Source organism: Erigeron canadensis, chromosome 6 (genome assembly GCF_010389155.1).
Source record: "Erigeron canadensis isolate Cc75 chromosome 6, C_canadensis_v1, whole genome shotgun sequence".
NCBI classification, from domain to species: domain Eukaryota; kingdom Viridiplantae; phylum Streptophyta; class Magnoliopsida; order Asterales; family Asteraceae; genus Erigeron; species Erigeron canadensis.
The window spans coordinates 28,977,720-29,001,793 of NC_057766.1; the positions used below are offsets into that span (position 1 = coordinate 28,977,720).

General features: G+C 33.1%; 3 protein-coding genes across 4 annotated transcripts; 2 read left to right on the plus strand and 1 right to left on the minus strand.

Moving 5' to 3' along the window:
- The first annotated feature begins 427 nt into the window (after nt 1–427).
- Nucleotides 428–1,403, plus strand: LOC122604641 (serpin-Z10-like). Its single transcript, XM_043777515.1, has 4 exons — nt 428–623; nt 667–722; nt 824–954; nt 1,013–1,403. Exons 1-4 carry the CDS (start codon nt 428–430, stop codon nt 1,401–1,403), a joined length of 774 nt encoding a protein of 257 aa, XP_043633450.1.
- Nucleotides 1,404–8,781: 7,378 nt separating this feature from the next.
- Nucleotides 8,782–10,989, plus strand: LOC122606180 (F-box protein At4g35930). The gene is made up of 4 exons (XM_043779142.1): nt 8,782–9,276; nt 10,028–10,102; nt 10,232–10,341; nt 10,450–10,989. The coding sequence occupies exons 1-4, from the start codon at nt 8,863–8,865 to the stop codon at nt 10,712–10,714; spliced, it is 864 nt and encodes a 287-aa protein (XP_043635077.1). The 5' UTR covers nt 8,782–8,862; the 3' UTR covers nt 10,715–10,989.
- Nucleotides 10,990–12,269: 1,280 nt separating this feature from the next.
- On the minus strand, nt 12,270–23,284 carry LOC122602760 (rac-like GTP-binding protein RHO1). Of its 2 annotated transcripts, XM_043775355.1 has the most exons (10): nt 22,582–23,284; nt 21,513–21,715; nt 21,188–21,411; nt 20,119–20,866; nt 13,994–14,081; nt 13,805–13,914; nt 13,647–13,710; nt 13,138–13,202; nt 12,987–13,052; nt 12,270–12,549 (listed from the first exon to the last, which is right to left on the minus strand). In XM_043775355.1, exons 1-10 carry the CDS (start codon nt 23,267–23,269, stop codon nt 12,448–12,450), a joined length of 2,358 nt encoding a protein of 785 aa, XP_043631290.1. In that variant the 5' UTR covers nt 23,270–23,284; the 3' UTR covers nt 12,270–12,447. The 2 variants fall into 2 exon arrangements, with proteins under 2 accessions (XP_043631290.1, XP_043631289.1); XM_043775354.1 differs by lacking the exons at nt 20,119–20,866; nt 21,188–21,411; nt 21,513–21,715; nt 22,582–23,284 and adding an exon at nt 14,987–15,550.
- Nucleotides 23,285–24,074: the final 790 nt, after the last annotated feature.

Consider the following 24,074-nt stretch of genomic DNA (forward strand, 5'->3'; position numbering starts at 1 on the left):
TAAAGTCAAAATTGAAAACAAAAGTCAACATTACGAAAGTTGTGACTGGTCTATAAGTTATTAAAGCAATAATAAAAGATATATAGAGATATAGAGATAGAGATAGGGATATTAACCTTAAGGTACTTTTATTTGGAAAAATATTGGCACATAAATTCTTCCCCTAAGAACGTCGCAGCCGTAAGAAACAAAAGAAGATGAGTAGTCTTCCTGCAAGTTCGACACCCAAAATCAGCACCGTACGTAATCGAATTCTATTTATTTTTTTATGCCTTTTTTTTTCTTATATATTATTCTTTGTCATACGTTAGTTTATACTTACCAGGCCTTAGAATATTAAAAACAGGTTGCCACAAGAATTTTACTTAATGATGCCCAGAATGGCTTCAAGGATGGAAACTTCGTTTGTTCGCCAATATCACTCGAGATGTTGTTGGGAATGCTTGCGGCTGGAGCCGAAGGCAAAACTTTAGAACAATTGTTGGAATTCCTTGGACATGAATCTATTGACCAATTTCTTTCCGAGTCACCAAGTGTCAAACTTCTTGCACGGCTTTTATCAGACCAAAGTCGTGGCGCTGGAAAAGGTCCTGAGATCGATCTGTTTAGCAAATGGTTTATGGGTAAACAATAAAGTGACCAATCGATTTCAATCTTCTTACAAAGAGGTTCTGAAAAGCGTTTACAAAACAGAAGTTGAATTTATGGACTTTAAAGAGGAGGTACTATGCTTTAAGTTCATTCATAGCTTTCTTAATTTCTATATATACAAACCTAAGTTATGTTTTGTTATAATAATATTAATTTATTATTTTGTATGAAGGCCGTTAGCAAAATAAATTCTTGGGTAGACGAGAAAACTAGAGGTTTGATCCCCAGGATCATTAACCGGGAAGCTTTGAAAGGTGACCAGGTGATTACGCTTGTGAATGCTTTGTATTTTAAAGGAATGTGGTCTGATCAGCCGTTTTCTACATAGTTATAATAATGTTTTGGTCCCCTTTATGACTAGCTCAAAGGAATTCTACTATGGTTCTTTTGAAGGTTACAAGATCCTCCAAATTCCATACGAAGGTGAAGGCCGATCAATGAACAGATTCTCCATGTATATGTTTCTCCCCTATAGGAAAGATGGATTGCAGGAACTCCTACAAGTTTTTCATTCTAATCCTGCTTTATTTTGTACATGGTTTTACCTTGAACCACATTATATGGAAAAGCTATTGATACCCAAGTTCAAGATAACAAATGAATTTGATGTTGGAAACGTTGTGAAACAAATGGGATTAACATTGCCTTTTGAAAGTACGAATATAGAGTTTAGCCGAATGGTGGAGCCAAGTGTATATGGAGATCATGTTTATGTCTCAAAAATACTTCAGAAATCTTTTATTGATGTATAGTTTGTATAGTTTTGTTTGTATGGAGTTTGTATAGTTTTGTTTGTAATTTGTTTGTTGATGTAGTTATACTACATATTTGACGTAGTTATTACCATTTAGGTGGGGTGGTAGAGAGTCTTGCCTCTTGGAGTATAGACCAAGGTTCAATCCTTGACAATTGTGTAATTTAGTAGTGTATTATATTTGCCGTTCAAAAAAAAATAAACATATTTGACGTATATCATATATTCATAAACTATAATTTTATTATTTGAATCAGTCGTAATCAGACATATTTTAATATTATGAATAATAATTTAACTATCTGTAATTATATTTTTTTATTTATGTTATCAGTTAGTCTCACACAACGTGCGAGTTTAATCTAGTATATAATATTTTATTGCATGTTCATTTAGACTTTTAATCTGGTTCTGGATTAATGAAGTTTTGTGGATTGGGTTTTTTGGTCATTGACTAACTACGAATCCAATGAATTAAGGAGTACCCAATTCAAACAGCCCAATAACAAGTTCGGGTTATATGATTGGATTTTGAATTAATCAATGGAATAAAAAAATGTACGTGTACTTAGAATCAAGGTTGGAAAACTCAGGACTCGTGATCAGATCGGAGAGATGGGGAGTCAGGATTTTTTGAAGACTCGGATCAGATCGGGAAAAAATCGGATTGGGTTTTCTGCATATAAAAGTATTAATTTATGAAATTATATATATAAAAATGAAATATAAACATAAACATGGAAACACATAACAAATTTTTGGCATAAAAATCATGATTTTGTAACTTTATATTATTTTTCAACAAAAAAAAAACACAAAACTAAATAAACTTCAGATATATAAAATCTAAATAAAACATAAAATTATAACTATAGTTCAATTTGGGCTAGAAATTACGGAATAATGAACAAAGTTGTTATTGGGCCCAACAAACAATTACCATTCTAAATTAATACTACGGTCTTTGATGCACATAAAAGAAACCCTACCATTAAGAGGCTCCCAATCGTAAACTTGAACCTGTGACCATTAGGTTAAAAGCCCAATGCTCTACCAACTGAGCTATACATCCCAAAAAAGATGTAGTAGTAAATAAGGATTGACATTAATCCACTAAAGACTAGTATTTGTCAGCGCCACATCAGCAAAAAACACTCCAAGGACTAATCCCCTCAAAACGCACCCAATGGACTCATCCACCAAAGACTAGTCTTGGACCTACAAATTATTTAATTCTACCCATTTATCCAAACTTTACACTTTTAACCCTCTAAAATTTATGACAAACTAAAACATACCCAAATAAAAAACATTTCATTAAAAATAAAAACATTACATTAAAAATAAATAACATTACACAATTTATTTATAAAATAAACATTACAGTAATTGAAACATTGCACAATTTATTTTAAAATAAAACAAAAACACGCATAAAACATTTTACACAATTTATTTCTTCATCGCATAAACTACTTTGGCTCTTATGATGAAATGGTTCAAGGTGATGACTGCACAAGCTAGTTGTTGCACACCAACTTGTATCTTGTTGATCTTCCTCTGCAAATACGTAAAGTATTGACACTCAAGATCGGTACAATACCCAGTTTGTATATAATCAATTTGTTCTTTACACCATTGCTTCTTCCCATTTAGTTTTTCACCAATTGCAACAAGCTCATCTCTGAACATTTCGTGGTCGAGTATATCAACCATGATACTGTCATCCACTTGATCGACAGTCATTGGTGGTTTTCGGTTAGGGGGTCTTGATGAAGAAGCCCTTTAGATGTTTGTGATTTTATCAGAAATGTTTGCTCAAATAGGCCAGTACTTATAGGCAAACTAAATGACGCCTCCCCAACATTCGAATTCAAATCATTTACGCTTCTAGTCCTTCCAAAGTTCGAATTCAAAATATTGATGCTTCTAGTCCCTCAAACGGCCAAAATTTCAAAAATATTTACACTTCTAGTCCTTGGACTGCTAGTTGGATTGTGATTCTATAAATACCAAGCCATAGCACAATTAAGTTTCATTCTTCTACAAACCCACTCACTCTTTCTAAGTAAATGGCGTCATCATCATCAAAAAAGAATGTTCACCGACCTCGTCTAACCGAGAATGAGATGAAAACAAGAATCATGACTGATATCAAAGAGGACACCCTCCTCCAAACTGAGATGTCCGGGGTCATCGGTTACATACGAGAGAAAAGGCGACAATGCGAGCAGCATGTTGAGGCATTACAAGCACCGGGCCGCAAGGTCTCCAAACACGAAGCGACATATTCATTGTTCTATAGGATGAGAGCAAGAAGGTCATGAGGGTGGTCGATGATGTTTTTAAGGCCGGTCACACGTTGGGTGAGCAATACACTTGGGCCGAATCATACCACGACAACTGCGGAGAAGACAAATCAACGTGGGAAGTCAAATGCCCCCAATACGACAAGTGGTGGCTGAACGAATATGCTAATCGTGGCTTGGGAAAAATGTCAGTCAAAGATGATGACGAGTAATCGAAACGTTATTATGTATTTCGTGTTTTAGTCATGTAATGTGTTATGTGTTTTGATAATAAAATGTGTTTTGATAATGAAATGTGTTTGATTATTACAAAAAATAGCCGTTAAGGACTAAAAGTGACACTTCTAGGAACCACTTTTGATAAAAAAAAAAAAAAAGACTGATGAGGGACCTGTTTTGCCAACTAGACAAACTCCTAGTAGCCGTTGGAATTCAAAAAAAAAAAAACAAAAAAACGCAGCAACCATTCGTCCCTGCAGGGACTAGTCCACTGGACGACTGAGGCTGACGAGAGGGGAACGAGTCCCACCCAACGGTGTGGACTCGCCCTGGAGGGCGGACGAGCAGAGGGACAAACCATTTGGGAGCCTCTAATATCCACCACTCTTTTACTTCTTCTTTCAACACGCTTACACGCCTAACCTCAAATCACAAGTAAGAACCTCTTTTCTTTTACTTCTTCATATCCTAAATGTTTTTTCTCACCATTATGACCAGATTTTTACATCTCCGACCACAAATCCGAGCAGTTTCTGCTGTTGATTTCTGTTGACCGGCATTGTCCAAGTTTCTACTCCGATCCAGCTTGAATCGTATCGTAGAAGTGCCGATCCCGATCCTGGCTCCATTTTTTTGGTTGTATCGGCCGAGTTTTGCAACCTTGCTTAGAATAGGTTATTAAGATAATTAAAGTTGTATTTAGGTGACTTGAATTAGGTATTATGTTATAAACTAGATTTTAGACCCGTGTTCACGAGTTTACGATATTATCAATATTAGAATTTCATACATTTGATTCATAAAAGCTTATAATATTTTGAAGATATACGGTTCTAAGTGTTATGCTTTGCAATTTGTAGTACAATAATCATAAGTTTATCACTGTCATTATTAGTTGGGACCCGTGGCGGAACACGAGCTTGATATTTGGGAGGGCCTAAATAACTCGACATGTATATTGACTGCTCGTTTAATATAGTTTCGTTAAAACATTCTTATCTTTAATTAGTTATAAAACACAAGTTAAAGATAATTTACTTATACACTAAAAGGGAACAACTAACAATAGTTTTAAAAATATTAGTCTGCCAAAAGTAAAAAAGTAAGGATGGTAAAACGTTAGTTCAAAAGTAAAAAATCGAGAGATGGTAAAATATTAATTGCCAAAAGTAAAAACTAAAAGAGTAGTTGGTGGACTGGTGGGGTTCGAACCTATGCAAGTTGCTAGAAGGGTGATTATAAAACAAGCAAAAACCAATTTAACTATAAAAAGTTCGTGTATTTGTAATACAGAACAGTACATATATATTAATTACTAAGAAGGTTAGAGGGCCAGCACCCTCCATCGTCTTCACGTACCTCCGCCCTAGCTGCGACATATTGATGAAATTGTTTACTGTAGTCATTCCACAAGACACATGCTATAATAATTCATTTATTATACAATTTTTTTGAAGCAAGTTATGATATTATTATGAACGAAAACAAAAAAGTGTAAATTAATAAGATTTTTTTACAATTTAATATAAGTACTAATATAATAATATATTTGGATACTAATTATTAGAATTTTTAAATTAAAGTTAATCTAAGTGATAGTCAATTTATAAGATTAATTTAATAAAATTGAATAATTTGATTAGTTAACAAGTTATTAGTTCAAGTGTATATATTAAGTTTTTTTAAAAAGTAATAAATGTTTTTTCGGGTTTGACTGGAGCCCAAGTGAAAATTTATAAACTCAAAATTGGACATTAAACCAATTCCTTTTTTTTTTTTTTCACCCAATGCCCAAACCAAACTCAAATAGCCTAATCCGAATAAACTCAAATACTAAATAGATTGGATATGTATACAGTTAATCCGAATTATGAAACCGTTCTAGCATTCATTATGGGATTCGCTATATATAATCTTTAATCTCTTGCTAGATTTCATTAAACTTGACCTTTGCTTAATTGCCAAACCCTTTCTCCACTTTTCTCCTAAACAATGTTTTAATCTTAAGTCAACTCTGAGGCATTAGCTCCATTTGAACATTTTTTTTAAAAAAAAGGTAAGGTAAGAGTATAATAACAGTAATAATTAATAACAAGATTGAATATACTCCGTGTATAGTAAGAACTAAAAACGACATCAAATGGATGCGTTACCAATGTTGGACATGCATGAAAATTGACAATGTATATGGACAAATAGTATTGCATAAAAACAAACACTACTAGCCTAATGAAACAAAACAAACTATAAAAAGGCACCAAGATAAACCATGACTAAACCATTCGCGAGGCAACAAAACAAAATAAAGGACATACCCCAAAACAACCAAATTTATCGATATTTATAAGTGTGAAGTTTTGAAACCGTATTCGGTTTCATACTTAATGTTTCGATATTGGTATAATCAATATAAGTAATACCAATATTACAGAAGTCTTGGTTTCATTCAGGCATACATGTAATTAAAAGTATAGTTATATTAAAATGTTGTTAAAAAAAAATTACCGTACCTTCATTGCATTTAATTAATCATTTATATTTGTTCGCCTTATTAAGGATTTATAATTACACTTTCAGTGATGCTACGTAATAGATGGAGAAATGTCGCATGATCATTCTATTCCGTATAGAATACGTTTTTGGATTTGTTAGGTTAATGATGACGTACAACGTCTTATGTAAAATTTACCTTATCTTTTCAATATGCTATATATCTATTTTGACAAAAAAGATAGATATAATTATTACATAACCTTAATCATATTTTTAACTCATCACTTGTACTTGTTCTTACCGACGACTTGATCCACGTACTCAAGTTTATTTGAAACGTCAGTTACGAGAACCATAATTGTCGCTTTGCTGTAAATTCGTTTTGACATTTGTAAAACTCCCATCTCAAGGTAATATATTAACTGCATAAAGTACCTTCACAATATATATATCTACTAAACATTTTCGTAGGGATTGATTCGTCTCGATGTCATTAAAGAATATAAATGCTTCCTTCTCTTAAAATATTAGGAACTTTTTATAAAAGAAATGCATAGGATTCAATGTATATCTATAGTTTCTTAAATCTTTATCCATTTTCTTTTTAATTATAAACTTTGCATGTGTTTAGTCATTAAGCTTTCTGTTTTACCACCCGTGATCATTAATGAAGATATACATCCGATCTTGGAGATTTACAACTCATAACTTAATTAGGAACCATGGTTAACTAATTAAATTGGTGTTTAGAGAGACTTGAAATTTAAGATTAGTATTAAATCAAGATATGAGCAAAATGTTATTCAATCTGAAGACATATATTCCCAAAAATAATCGAACTTTATCTTAGTTGTAAATAAGTGTTTGAAAAAATTATGTGACGAAAAAAACTATTACCCTACAAATATATACTTTGTTTATATTATAAATACCCCATAAATTATGTTTTCTTCCATAATTCGACTATCGTTTTAATTTGATAATAACTTTTTTCCTTTTGAAATGAGGATTTTACTACAACGATAAATGACTCTTGACTCTTGTTTTCTTTTAAATTAATTGACATTTCCCCACAATAAGTCGAATGAAGTACTATTATCATTTGGCCATATGTAAGTGGATACAATTAGGTTAAATAATATTGTATTATTAAATTCCAACTACTAAATATAACATTTTTATTTAATACCCGTACTATCTTCAAACCTTTTAAGCGGTTTTTCATATAATCCATGTTCACTTATTTACAGTGGCGGACCTGAGAAATCAAGTGACCAGTCCGAGCCGAAAAAAAAAATGCCCTAATTCTAAGGAATTCAACTATATAAGCAAATTTTTTTTTATATAATTGAGACATTATAATATTAACAAAATGATAGACATTATAATATTATACCTTTATATATATTGTTTATTTGTTTTACTCTAATAGTTGTTTTATTTTACCTAATATTTTTACATATATAATATCATATAAAACTTCTAAAACTTTTGTGCCCTTTAAAATTGTGTCTCAGACGGATGTCTTGCTTGCACCCACTCCGGGCCTCCCATGCTTATTTAATTTTGATACCTTTGACTTATCAAAAAATGTCAAATATAATGTATATTAACAAAAATTAAAAATGAATAAGTCACACTCATTTAATATTTTCTAACAGTTTATTATAAACAAAAAATGAACCATTTTTAAATATTTTATATATATTAATATTAATTATTAAAAAAAAAGGTAAAGCGCAAATTACGGCCTGAAGATAGGCCCCAGCAAGGGGACAGAATATAAATACAACTTTGGATTCCCAATAACTCACGTACACGTCTTCACTCCACCACCAAATCACATTCCTCCACGTCACCATAAAGATCTACCGTTTTTATTTCTTTCATAAATTATTATTTATTTATTTTCCTAAATATATAATATAATAATAATTTGGCGGGGATTCACAATAAATTCAAATTTACAGATTTAAAACCCTAACTCACCAAACCTCCATTTCCCCCAATTTCCTCCCATTCTCTCTCTTTACAGGTTTTCTCTATTTTCACTTCATTTTTCTTTAATTATTTTTTTTTCATTTTAATTTCATTATTATCAATATAATTTAATTACTTAATTTCATTTAATTTTCTTCATCTGTTTTATTTTTATTTTCTTTTGCATCTATGATTTCTGCATGCTTATGTTTAATTTATATATAATAATATACTGATGATTATGTTTAATATATATATAGTTGTATTAATATATATATTGCTGGCTATATTTACAGGTAACAGAGTGAGAGGATGAAATCCAATAGCTACTTCTGATGGTAATTATTTGTTAATATTTTTTAATTTAAGAAAAAAGAAAAAAAAAAAAAGAAGAAATTTTGGATTTTGATATGATATGTTGTGATAAAAAGTTAAGTAGAAGTGGCTTTTGAGAGAATGGGAAAAGTGTCACCAAAAGAGAAAATGTCGAAAACGTCGAAACGAAAGAGTAGGCGTAGTAATAATGGTTCTAGTAAGTATTTAAAGCCAGGAGCTTTAGCTCAGATTCGTAACAGTAAGGCCAAGTTATGTATCGATAATGTCGGAAAGAATAAGATTCAAGTTATTTTGGATCATGAAGAGACTAATAATTATAATAATAATAATAATAATAATAATAATAATAATAATAATAATAATAATAATAATAATAATGTCCCAATAATTTTATCGCCCGAAAAGTTTAGGTGTAGTAATCGTGTTGATTCGTTTAAAGAGAGTAATTTACAGAGGACACCCAAAACGCCGTGTCCTGTTGGGGATTTGTCGGATTATGAGTCCAGGCTCGAATCTCTCCCAATGGAATTGCTGGTAATTTACAATCTCATTTCTCTCGGTTTATTCTTAGTTATTGATAGTTATTAGTACTAGAATTTGTGTTTTGCGGTTCATTGATTTATTAGTAAATGATATATGTATATTATGGTTTGATATGTATTCACTGCAAATTGTTTTTTTAGAGCACATAGGTGTTTCTGTTTGCCTGTTTTTAATAAAATATAATCTGGGCTGACCCGTATGTTTCTATGTTGTTATTTTGAACTGATATTTTGTTAGAGTTGAAAAATGAAGTTGCAATTAATGGTATGAATTTACTTAGATAGTATTTAAGGCTAACATAATCGAATCATCAAGGCTTTTTTGAGGTTATATAGTTGATCAGTGATAACCATTTGAAATGAAATACTTGATCTGTTTTTATCAAGCTAAACTATTTCTGTCAAAGTTGCTTTTCTTCGTGTTCATTAATGGTAACATGTCATATATAGGTTCAGGTTTATTACATTGTGTTAACCACTTAACCTTTGTTGTATGTAAATTGCCATACTAAACGTACTTAATGCATCTTTATTATTTAGAAGTGTAGCATGAATAATCTCAGATTATGACAAACTTAATATTACTAGCGCAGAAAGAATTGTTGAAGTTTTTTATTTCATATCCCTGTATTGAATAGCTATGTGGTTCTTATGACACTAAGTGAGTGTCTTGTGATAGAAATGAGCTAACTATTATTAACATTATTTGTTACATTCTGACTCATTCTTGTCGGTGTTTCAAGGTGAAAATACTGTGCCACCTGCACCACGACCAACTAAGAGCTGTTTTCCATGTCTGCGAGAGAGTCAGAAAGGCTGTGAGTTTCTCTGTTCCTTTGTTTAGTTTAAGTTTACATATGAAATTTATATTCTAATATGTAATAGCACCATGTTACTTGTGCTTATGAAAAGGAAAATCAAACAATGATGGCATGTTCATTTCTCAGGTTGTTATAGCTCGACAGTTCCATTTTAACTACACCACACCAAGCAGGTCTCGACAAGAACTGTTGTGCACATCAACACCACTACCTACTGAACACTGGCCTTTTGTGAGGTTAGCATCTCATTAATTTCCATTGATTTTTTTTTTCTTTTTATGGAAATTTATCATTTTGTACATTGATCATCTAATGACGTGACTTTATTTGACCTATTAAAACAGAGGGGAAGGTAAGAGCAAAGATTTTACACTACCAAGCACGCCAAAAGCACCAAGGCATGGACCTCGTCCTCCTTCTCGTCTTAAGTTAACAGAAATGCGCCAAATTGCAGCGCAACTTTTTCAGGAATCTGCATTATCTTCTAGGTACATTGTTTCGTCTCTAATACCAAAACCGATATGCAAAACATTTGCTTCGAACAGAGTGTTGTTCTATGATGAAGAGCTTGAGCTTTGCCAGGCTGTTGCTCAGAATAAACTTCGTTAGTCTTCTTCCGAGACATCCTTTAATCATGTATAGTAGTACTGCAATTTCCTCTTTTTTTGGTATATTAGATTCGTGCCACTAGCAGGTAGGTAGAGTATGATGGTACAATTTTGAATATCTAATGGGGTGGCCATCAGCTTGATGGCGGCCTAAGATTTGCATGAAGCATGAGTGGTAGAATACTAAGGTTTGGTGATCAAATAATGTGTTCAATATTGTGTTTTGTATATATTGTGAGAACAATTTGCTTTGGATTTTGAGTTGTTTTTTTATGTGTATACAGATATTACTATAATATTATACAGTTATAGTTTGCTTAAGATGCTGCTAAATTGTGCACGAAACCCCTTTGACATGTTGCCTTCAGTAATTGGGTGTTTGCAGCGATTTTCTGTGTATGACACCTACCTTTTTGTTGTTGTTGAAACTTGTAACTGTCTAACTTAACTAATAGTATGAGAAACCGACTACAACGAGAATGTACCCCTGACTACTGATTTACCGGGTGAAGCTGATACGGTGCAAGGCCTGTGGCTCTTTGCATAAGAATTAAGACATACTAACATGGTGTTCATATCATGTAATGTACTATGAGTGATCTTTGACTTTACTATTTGACCTCGTATAAACTTGAAGTTGATGAGAATAAATGTGGAATAAATTCCACATTAAAGGGAAGTTCATTTATGAGGTGAACCTGGATGACAGTGATGGGGAGCTTGCAATTGCATAGCTCACAAGTTTACTTCAATTTTCCATAATTGATGTCCCCATGGTGTTGTTTGTGGTAGGAGCTTTACCATCAACATTCATGAGTTTAAATGCCTCAAAGCAAGTTGCATTTAACACTCACCCAACAACCATTCATCACTTCTTATACCTGTTTGGAATTATTGATGGGTGGATGTATTTTTTCTGGGCATTGTAATTTTTTACATTATATTGTTTGAGATTGGTTTAGAAACGGTCACGAAGATACCAATTTGGTCATGTACATTTGAGTCGGATTTGTCCTCCTAAATAGGGAAAACCTCCTTTGTAATTGTTCGAGACTTTTGATGAAGTCTTTTTATCCTATATACTGAAGTCCTTTAACATCCTAGAAACAGCAAGTAGTTTTCTTGAGATAATTTAAAACAAGACGGAAATAATTATATTAACCTGCATTTTTCCAATCTTTTCATAAAATCAAAACTGCACTCTGCAGATATTCCGTGATAAACAAATCATTTCTAATCAAAGATATCAACAAAACAAAGTATCAATTTGATATGCTATCATTATGGCATAACTGCTTATTTTGAAGAGATTCAATATACTTATTTCAAATATACACCAGTTTTTAATCATAATATCAAAAAAAGAGATCACTTTCATTGCAGTTTTAATTCAAAGATTAAGAATTTTCAGATTTAGAACACATTGTTGTTACAAACTCTCTCACAACCTAACTCTCTCTAAGAGTTACCAGATTTGTTATGCAGACCAAGAACAACATACCCGAAAAAAGTATAAATCTGCAGTAAACTAGCAAGAACAATGGGACTAAATCACATACGGAAACGAACACTGGAATACAAATTCTTGACCGAACTACAGGATTAGTACATTAACATCTTAGTATTTAAAAGATCAAAATACAAATCGACAAACATGAAAATGAATCCAAGACAAGTTGAGGTGGAAGAACATTGAAATACAGCTTAGTTTCGGTGCTTTGATCTTCTTGTTGATTACAATATCGAGCATGCTTTTTGAGCCTTTCCCTTCTTTTTCTTCATCTTTGGAGGCTGCAGAACAACTTTAATGGCAGCATCGAAAACTTGCTTCACATTCTGAAAGGAAAAAAGAAAACCACCTTGTTTAACATAAACACAATCCTGAATGGGTGGAGCCTAGAAGGACTTCATCCATCTACTTCAAAAGAGTTGATTGGGGTCCAGTTTATATTTTAAACTCCAATAGTCTAATTATGCCAATATATAATATAGAGAGAATGAAACAATATTAGTTGAAATTAGAAAGTATTACTCACATATTCTTAACCTCGTAAGTCAATTTATTTAAACAAAATTGCATTATTTATCTTAGGTATAAGTTAACATTTAAACGATACTTTGTAAAGTTTAGAATAACTTAGATAATATGGTTTTAGTGGGCCATCTTGACCTGCTTTATAAATAGACCTAGACTAGTTTTTGCCTGACACCCAACCCACCCATTTTGCCACCTCTGCAACTTCTCTATCAAACTAAAGCCAGATTGAACTTACCAGCTGTGTTTTTGAACTACATTCAATGTACTCAGGAGCTCCAATTGTCTTCTTTAACTCCTCTCCCTGTAAACAGACTGAATATTTAACATTCTGCATATCAAAAAGAAAAGTAAAAAAAACTACGTTGCAACATGAATGAGTTTAAGACCTGGGCAGAAGTAATGGGAGTTGCACCAGGATGGTCTACAAAGAACTGCTTATCATCCCGAAGATCTAGAATTCATCAGAGATTCAAATCTGTTAGGCTATTGATTCAGTCTGAGCCTTTTTTTGCTTATAGATCATAAATGAAGAATATAAAGATGATAATAGAAGAAATAACTTTGATGAAATGACGGTACAATCTCAACAATCATGCACCAACATGATGCTTTTAAACATGCACCTTGGACGATCTGTTCATAACTCTTGTAAATTAAGACAAGCACATGCTGAATGAATATGTACAGTGACTGCTAAGTTACATTCACAAATATGTAATTGTACATGCACACATACATGCCAGTATGATAATATTTGAATTGGTCTAGTTAGATTTCACATATGAAACCACCTGATACTGAAAAGACTACACACAACCAATGAAGCAAGGACTGGGCATAAATACAAAGCATTTAAAGTTTCTGGCTCAAAAAGGAAGATTGTGAGAAAGCTTACCAAGTTTAGTCCCAACAAGAATGATTGGGACGCCAGGGGCATAATGCTTCAACTCTGGAATCCACTGCGATTATTAGAAACAATAGCGAGTATGAAAATTTTAGTCCAAATTATTGCAGCCATAATAAACTTCATAAAGAGTTAAACAAGATCTTCACCTTCTTGGAGACGTTTTCATAGCTAGCCTTACTAATGAGCGAGAATGCCAAAATGAAAACATCAGCCCCACGATAACTCAATGGTCTTAATCTGTTATAATCTTCCTGTCCTGTTTCAGAGAACATACCATCAGTGTGTGTAGCGAATTAATATTATAAAATTACTTGCTATACGTGTTGAGAGCTTACCAGCAGTATCCCACAAGCCAAGATTGACTGTACTGCCATTGACAACTACATTTGCACTGAAATTATCAAACACTGTTGGGACGTAATCCTGTTTAGAACAAAATCACAACATGCTTAGCACTATAAAAGCAAGCCTGATTCTAGTTTTCTAGTGATTTGCAACACCAAACTACTTTTGAAACTCACTTCGACACACGTTTCATTTAATAATATATGACAATGCAATGTCATCATTTATCAGTATTCTTTTTCCTAAATTACGTAAATATCAACCAAAAGAATATAAAACATATATAATAACTAATCGAAACAACACAAACAAAATTTATTTTTACGTAAATTCTTTTTCTTTATCAAAACAGATTTAAATTAATATCTCAAGCAATTTAACCAATTAATCCAGAACAAGAATAAAAGATACAGATTCTACTTTTTCATTAAACTATATATAAGAATCAACCAAAAGTTCATTGCAGTATTAGTTTAAGCAAAACACAAAATCAATAATATAGAAAACACAATCATATCCTTCATAATTATCGAGAAAACATAAAAAAGAATGCCAACCATATACAACTCTCTATGTTCATAAACTATGCAGGAATCAACCGAAAGAGCATCCATATTTATCCAATAAATTCAATAGCAAAAACAGGGCAAAATCATCATCTTTATCACAAAAAAATTAAACAAAACTGAATCCCCAAAAAGGGACCACAATTTCCTGACTCCCCTTCTCCTATATTAGATGAAACCAAACAAAATAACCACATAAATTCAACCAATAAATATAAATATATAAAATAAAGAAACAACAATAACAATAAATTCATGTAAGCAAATTCATCATCTTTACCAAGATTAACCAAAAAGATTGTCAAGGTTCTCCTTTTATTTTTCTAACATCAACAATATCTAAAACCAAGAATTACAAAACACATTATATAATATATGATAATATATAGATATAGAAAATTATATGTATATATATACCGTTGGGAAAGTGTTGCTGGTGTATGAAATCAAAAGACAAGTCTTTCCAACAGCCCCATCACCAACTGTCACACATTTTATGAATCTTGATGCACTCATTCTTCTTCACTCAGATCTTCTCTCAGAAGACCTGATTATTAATAATGATCACAGCCCCTTCACCTTTTCAATAATTCCACTTTTTACTCTCCTTTCTTCAAAATCTGACAATTTTCACCCTTTTTTTCTTTCTTTCAAGAAATCAAACCAAAACTAGAAGATTCAAAATTTCAAGCCAAACCCACCTAGAACAAACCCTAAAGAAAATAACCCAGAAAGGAAAACCTAAAATTCCAAATAACAATCAATAATTTTTTTGGTTTTTTGATGAAAATGGTTTAAAAAAGAAGGTTGATTTTTGTTAAGAAGCCGGGAAAGAATGCAGTTGAATCGTTCGTTGGGTGGTGCAGATCAACTCTTAATTGATTTGTTATTTCTCTCTCTTGTTGGCTCTCTGGATTTTCTTGATTTAAAATTAAAAAAAAAAAGAATGAGAATGAGAAAGATATTCTGAAATTTGTGTTTTTGTAGTGCCAACTAATATATATGGATTTTATGTAATTTTGCTGTAATTAGAATTTGTGACTTTTCATTTATAGAGGACAACCCTGCAATCGAAATGATTGGACCATTGCTTTAAAATCTTTAATAATGGGAGAATGATTAAATCATTTAACTTAAAAATCCTTTTAATTTATTAAAAAAAAAATTAGAAATTTTTAAAAAAAAAACAACTTGTCACATTCAAATGGTTTTAAAATTTTAAGAGTATTTTTAGGTTAATATTTAAAAAATCAATCATTTTCCTTAAATATTACTCATATAACTCAAAATTTTATAGTTTATTTTACATAAAGTTATTATCCAATTAAAATATTATAAATATATATCAAATATTGGACCATCCGTCGTGATAGTTTGGTTCAAATGCTAAAGTATAATTTTTTATAAATATCATAACAGATGATCGAATATTATGATGGATGGTCCAATATAATTTTGTTTTAGATAATATAACCCAACATGCCAACGATGGTCATCCGCTAGTCTGAAGCATTTTTCAATTTATCCAAGGTCTTGAGTTTGATCATCAGGGATGATAAGCTTTGAAGTTTTTTCCTTTGAATACTTATAACGGCTAATGGTCAACTTTTAATTATCTAGGATATGTGCAAGGTTTCACCATTATACGGTAGGGTTTTCCCTTGTACATAGGCTTTCCCCATAAAATATTAGCAAAACTTCGAACTGATTATTTTATTCGTGAATTATAAAATAGTTTGCGTTCATAATAGTTATGGTCATTCCAGCTAGCAGATAAGTATCTTTTGGTAACGACAAATTTGAGTTTAACGTCATTGTTATTTGTATACCCAACTTTAGTTCCAATTTCAGGAAAAACTCTTATTATCTCTGTGAGCATTCCGGTCAGATTCGAATTTGAATCCAAAACCTTAAAGCCTTTGAATATTCCGCAGTATCAATTTATCTATTGATAGTTGATCATAAAGCTGCCAAACTAAGCCAACAAACTAGAAAACAGTACCTTTGTACAAAACATAATAGCGTTAAAAGGCTTTTAACCATTAATAACAATATAACATTACTGATTTAAATGGCATCTATAATGATAATTAATGAAAATTAAGGTGTACCAGCAGTTAATATGGTTTATGAATTAACTTTAATTTCATAGTTGAAAGAAGTTCAAGATGATAAACTTTTTATAATTTTTATTTTATGTCTAGTTTTTTATTAAGCTTTACAAAATTATGTATGATGAGGGCAGATTCATACCACTCTATAAATTTATAATTTGATAAACATATCTAGGTCTTATAACCTATAACAATTTTATCATCATAGATCGTTGAATTAAAGGTAGGAGTGTACATTAAGAAACCTTTCCACGATTTGGGTGATATCGGTTGCATGCAATGATGGTTTATGAAAGTGGGGTTGGAGAGTTTGGAGAGGCATCCACATCACTCTTTTTAACTAAACTTGCTTCATATTTTAACAAAATCTTAAACTTTAACTTTCTTTCATAAATTCTACCTTAAAATTGTGCAACATATATATCTACATTAATTGTAGTTACTTTGTGTACTATATAGGTGATTTGTATATGAACAAACCAAATATTTCTTAATAAATAAAAATAAAAATTATGCGATTACTATACTTAACCGAGTTAAACATCATTATTTGACTATTTGTTATGGCAAAGAAGTTAATTGTTATTCATTTTTTTTTTATATATGACCTTGAACATAAAGTGTAACCACTTAACTTCATTTAGAACATAAGTTATATGCTAGAATAGTTTTCAAGTTTGGATTTCTTCTAATCCTCTGATGTTCCGAGGCACTTCACCACTTTATGTAATTAGAACTTAGTTTAATTTATTCGTTAGTATAGTTAGAATTTGGATCTGGATAGGTATCTTTTGATGTTATATGAAGTCTTACGAGAGGATAAATTGTTAATGGAAAATTCTTATAGAAATACTACACATTAATTAGATTATGTATCAACAACTAGAATCTCAATCACATGTAAAAAAAGGCGATCTCATAAAAGAAATAGTAGAGAGATAAGTAGTCCACAAATTTAGAATACATATATCAAATAAATAATCATAGATCAATCGGTACACAGACCTGTAAAATATATGAGCATCCTAAAAGACCACTCTTTCTTCTAAAGATGTCTAACCGCTGCACACAAGAGTGATTTTGTCAAAATCCTTAGGTCTCATGTTCGAATTCGGCCTCCTGCGATACACCTTCGATTTTACATTCCTTTTGCTTTCACTACTGCTATGAACATGTCTCGAAAGAATTAGATTAAAATAGAATTGATACATATGCTTAATATTATTTTTTTTTAAAAAAAAATCTTTATGCACATATATCATGTCTACATTCACGTCGTTAAATCGAAGCCCAAACTTGGAGTAGCCTCTTTACATTGTGTACCTCCCCAGGCATAGCATGGTTGTAGACTCACTCGCACCCGAGTGTCCACATAATAGCAAAGCCTACATGCGGTAAGAATTGTTTTACTAACCCGGCCTTTAAAAAGTATATATGACCATGTCGATGCATTTTTGTTAGCCCCCACTTTCTAAAATGTATGTATATCCGCCTTTGGTTTTCACTTTTCATTTAATATTCTTGATATTTAAAGTCTTTGAGAACGTTTTCTTGATGCCTGACAATTTTTATATAGGTTTACAAAAGGTACATAATTGTTAAGATAGGTATGGACCGGGTAATATCTATACTCCCTTAATAAGCAAACTACCACACCCCTCTTTTAACACCTCTACCTTTAAAATGTCTTTGATGCCCTCCTAATTTACACTACCCTATTTTTTTTTCCATCACGCTCATTACACACACATACGTTCATCCGATTTCCGATTTTCTCTTCCTCCCCCCTTCTCTGATTTTCTCCCCCCATAAACACCATCCACCACCATCCACCGCCGCAATCCACCTTCTATGTACGCTATCTCCCCATAAACACCATCCACCACCGCCCCAAAAACCACCATCAAACCACCATCCACCGCCGCCGGCTTATTTTTTTTTCTTTTTCATCGCCGCCGCCCCACAAACCACCATCAAACCACCGACGTTTTTTTTTTATTCCCCGCTGCATCGTGCGGGTACAACGCTAGTGTTGCATAAAGTATTTTCTCGTATTAATTGTTAAGATATTGTCATTAATTCCCATTGATTGGGCTTAAGATCTCTAGCTGTCATTCAGCAAGTCTTTCTATTTTCTTTATTCAATCTTCGACATTCAAGGGGATACTTCAGCTATATATATTCATCTGAAGAGCCATCCCGGTGGGTGTAGAGACCACATATAGGGTCTAACAGGCTCTGAGATTCGAGGACAGCCGTCCCGTTAACGTTCAAAAAAATCTGAAGAGCCATCAGATTTTTTATATACATGTATACTATTTCCTAATTGCATGTACCAATTAGCAAAGACCCAATTGGTCTAATAACTCTATTTTGTTTATCTACTTCGCGTTTGGTATCAATTATGGAATCGCTATCGTTTACTGTTTAAATTAAGTAATATGAATAGATTGTAAACACACGACCCTAGATAGTTTTAAAATATTCTCAAGATCATTAACCAAATAACTTTAGTGGATACACCCAGAGTTCTGGGAGACTAACTCGAAAAGCCCCTATAAAACTTAAAAAGCTAAAAGCCCGTTTAATGGATGGGCCCAAAAAGAAAAAAAATAATCAGCTCGATCATTATCATCAAAATTATTTATCTTTCTATTAGTGAGTTCACACTAAAATTACACTAAGCCACTAAAGTTATCTTAAAAGGCTAAATTTATGAAAATCTATAACATTAGACAATGTAATTGTACTTTAGTTAGATACACATATTTAACCTTGGATACCAAAAATATACTAGTCGAACATGAAATGAATAGAAAACCAAATAACTCGAAATACCGAATGTTTGCATCTCCGTGCCTCCACAAAACAAAAACTTGCCACTGGTTGTACCTTTTTTCCCCCTTTCGAATCTCTCATCGATCAAAACTGATAACATGATAAAGAAGATTGAAAATGAACTATAAAACCATACAACATGGCATCTATTATATGTTGTGAATCCATGTCCAGGTACAAATTCAATTGTGTCTACATTGAAACGTGTATGTGAGGTTTTTTTGTTTAAATAAAAATCATAAATGTAACTTTTTATTACATATATTTTGGTTTTGGTTCCCAAAATATAGATTTTGGTTTGGTTAACCAATAAAGACCATTTTGGTTGTCTAATTTGTCTCATGTAGTCATGTACCAAGGTTCTCTTCAGATTCCTTTTAGTTTCACTAGTGCTGTGAACGTGGCTTAAAAGATATTCTAAGATCAAATAGGAATCAAACAAAATCTACTTTATAACATTAATAGAAAACTTTATAAATACATATCATGTCTACATTCACCTTGATATATTGAAGCCCAAACTTTTCTAGATAAAACAGTAAAACTGTAAAAGTAATTTGTCAAATTGAACATACTCTAAAGCATTAACCTCTTTACATCTTGCACCTCTTCGGGCTTCTTAGCATGGTTGTAAACTGACTCGAACCCCTGTGCCCACACGTTAGCAAAGCCCGTCACGGCTTGAAAAACATGCGGTAACCCGATTTGTAGGTTACTTAACGTCATTGCTCTCGTTACCCCGATTGATTTCTCAAATTTGCCCCTTTCATCCTCTGTCTTTGCCCTTAACATTTCCACCTTGGCCCGTTTGTCCCCCACCGGGTCTTTCCCACTTGCCGAACCGGAAAACGGTCCCAACTTACGTTCAAGAGACCGGAGCTCCGTCATTTTTTTCTCCAGCTCCTTAAATGACGATTCTGACCTTTTCTTTTGCTTGTGCTCGTCGCCTAGTTGGACCACTATGGCATGAATTGCAGCTAGTAAAGCTTTGATGCCCTCAGACGCGACTTTGTCAGGGGCATTTTCGACCACGCGATGCCATTCTTCACAAAGGGTGTAGATGGCGGAGTCTTGTTTGTTTTGTGATAACGGAGTTTTCCCAAACTGGAAGAGGCTGAGGCGGAGCCAACCAGTCAAAGATTGAATATAGTCACGTTGACTTTTTATGAGGTTGCAGAAGGCTAGGTGCCACTGTTGAACCTCAAGCTCAAGTTGAAGAACCGCTTGCCTGTGTATTTCGGAGGTGGGCTCTGTTGACGGGATGACATGGAGGTACTTAAGCTGCTGTACTATGTGCATTTGGACTTGGTGGCATTCATATAAACTTCTCCACATGCCCATTGATCTGCAAAAAAGTAATTTCATCTTTGATTTTAGAAGAAGGAAACAAAATCTAACTTTTATTTTTTTCTTGTGCAAATTGATAGTACAATTTAATTTTTGTACATATAGTATCTGCTGATGACATACAATCCTAGTCCTTTATTATTGACCATATGGTACAAGATATTGTTTTTCATGATTATATGGCAAAGTACTATATAAAATATTATCCATATGTATGTACTATACATAAGGTACCATAGTTAAAAAGAAGTAAAATGGGTTGTAAGAAAAATGAGTTGAAGCAATCAAGCATAGTTTTGTATAAGAATAGAGGACTAACCCTTTAACAAGCTCAACAAGTTGTGGGTAAAGCTCTTCCTCGCGGAGTTTGACTATTTCATCTGAGGTTGACTCGATAGCTTGAGAAGAAACCATCATTCTAGACTCCAATTTCTCCACTTCTTTCTTAACTTTCTCAGTCTTCATATAATCAGATCTCTTGATCTCCATTTTCCTCAACTGTTCCGCCCTCTTTGCATGCTCCATCTTTAAACCCTCCATGTTCTTCGCACAACCAAAAATCATAAGCTTTAGACAACATTTAAGGTATTTACATTCTAACTAAGGGAGATAATGATTATTTCACATGGTTACAATATTGTTACCTTAACCTCTTGGAACAACTTCTTCTCCCAAGCATACAATCTCTCTACCGTAGAACAATGGCTACCAACAATAAGACCACCACCAACAGGACTATCTCCGATCATGTCATCACATCCGAACTTCCCAAAAACATTTGACTTTGGAGTCGAGCTCCATGAACTAAACAATGGGCTCAAGTTTCTCCCGTACCCATGAACTTTGCCTACAACAATACATGACATAAGACGATTTTGGAAGTTGACTTTTAGAGGTCAAAGATAGTGATTAGTGCAACGCATTAAAGATTTTAGCTCTAAGAAACTGTCAAATGTAGTTCACTGTAAATTAACTTTTCTTTGCTACAACAAAGTTCCGTTCTTAGGTTTCTAAAACTGTTCCATAAGAGTCAAAGCCGGACATATCAATATTGAATTCACCGATTGAATTTGGCCATGGGAAATCCGATCTCATGCTTTCTAAGGGAAAGTATATATGTATTCACAACAATATGTATCTAGGTTTCACGTTTCACGTTTCAATTGATATCTCATACAGTGTGCATCATATTTTCATCAATCGGGTCCATATCACGCAATACTTGTTATCATACCAATTCTATGATTTAATCCAGTTAACTAACATAATTAGGAAATGTGGAAGAGTAGGATAAAGGCACCTAAGAAGATAAAGGGAAAGACCAAAATATCTCAATAAAAAGAAAGCTTATGTCCAATAGAGTGACTACAATAGATCATATTTTCATCAAGGATCATAACTTATTACCTACAAAAAAAAAAAAAAAAAGTTCCAATAGAAGAATGCATTATTATTAACTGCTAGCAAGCCGCTAAATAGTCTATATGCTACCCACAAGAAAATCTTAATTACAACTTAAAATCCGCCATGTGAAATTTAATAGTGGTAAGCATGTTCTACTTCCGACTAGACAAAAGAACACACGTGTGCACGTGTTCAATACTCATCACTATCTTGGCAACTTATGCTTCCCACAATTTAATAAAATTTTACTTTAATGTACTAACAAAGATTTTATTTTATTATTATATTGTAATTATAATTATATGTTACCTGAAGATCTTTGACCAGGAAGAGTACTTGCCGGAACTTCTAACAACGCCGACAACTTCCCACCGGAATCCGCCGCCTGAAGAAAATACTCATCAAGTTCCTTAATAATCTCCATCAAATCTTTAATCTTAGTAGACACAACCACTTGCATCTCACTAGTGGTGGCAGTGGAGCTGGATGGCGGCGGTGGCGGCGCCGCCACACTCGTTGTGACGGCGGTCTCGGAGGGAATGGTGGTAGACATATCTTCCCATTCTTCATCATTATTATCATCATCTACAGTTCCTGACCTTGTTGATGATGATGGCATAAATGGGTCCCAGAAATCCCAGGTGGATGACGCCGGCGGCGGCGGCGGCGGCGGTAGTGGAGTGGTGGTGGTGGAAGTGGTGGTTGTCCATGTTTGTGAAGTGGGACTCATGGGTGGTTGTGGGCGTGGTGGTGATGGGAGAGTGGGTGGTTTATGGTGGTGGTGGTTGGGTGGCGGGTGGAGGTGGTGGTGGAGGGTGGTTTCGGCGGTGGCGAATTGAAGTAAGGCGGAGCCAGTGGATTTTAAAGATCTTAAATACATGCAATGTGATGCTGAAAAAAAATGTCTTGCTTTTACAAATTGTTTCATGTATCTTTTTCTTGCTTTGCATCTTGCCACCATTTCTTCTTTTTCTAGCCTTGAGTAACAACACCCCATTTTGACTATGCGGTCTAATCAGAATATATATATATATATATACTTTTATAAAAATGCTTCAATAAATCCCATATGGGTTTTTCAAGGACATGGAAATTAAAAGAACACAAAATCTTGATCATTCTCCATGAAATCTCATATGGGTACTTGTTAACTTTTTAGGAAATAAAACAAATCTTGTGCAGTTTTAGTAAAGGAAGAAGCTAGCTTCAATGTCTCAACTTTTACTCTTTAATTTGCAAGAGTATTGTTCCTTTTGGACATTCCAAAGTAAGCTTTCTTCATGTAAATATTCATGACTTTCTCTCTCTTTCTAAAGACTAAAGTATGGTCAAGAGTGGTCATTTTGGAGATGGAAACTTGACATGTGTTGGAAAAAGGACAATATAAAGAGGGGTCCTCTTGTATATATCTCTACAAGATTAAAACACCAATAAAAATTTCTAATAACTTTGTAATTTAACATTTGGATCATTTCTGTGAATTTTATTTTGGCTTACAGGCCACTTTTGTAAAACTTTTCTAGCCGAGTTTTAATTCCTCGAATCTTCACTACAAGATAGGACGTTGAGGGAGCCCCAGTCGGTCAATTACTCCGAGTGTCCTCTGCCTTCGTCTCAACCCCTTGTCGATCGATCTAGAAGCGCCTAACGACTTCTTTAACCTTGGTAGAGGCTATGCTAATTTTTCGTGTAATGCATATTGATTTTATAAGAAAGATTATTATTTGGAGATTTTGTTATAGAATATATAGTAAAGTATCTACTCACAATAATTGTATGTATAGAATACGGTATAGATTACT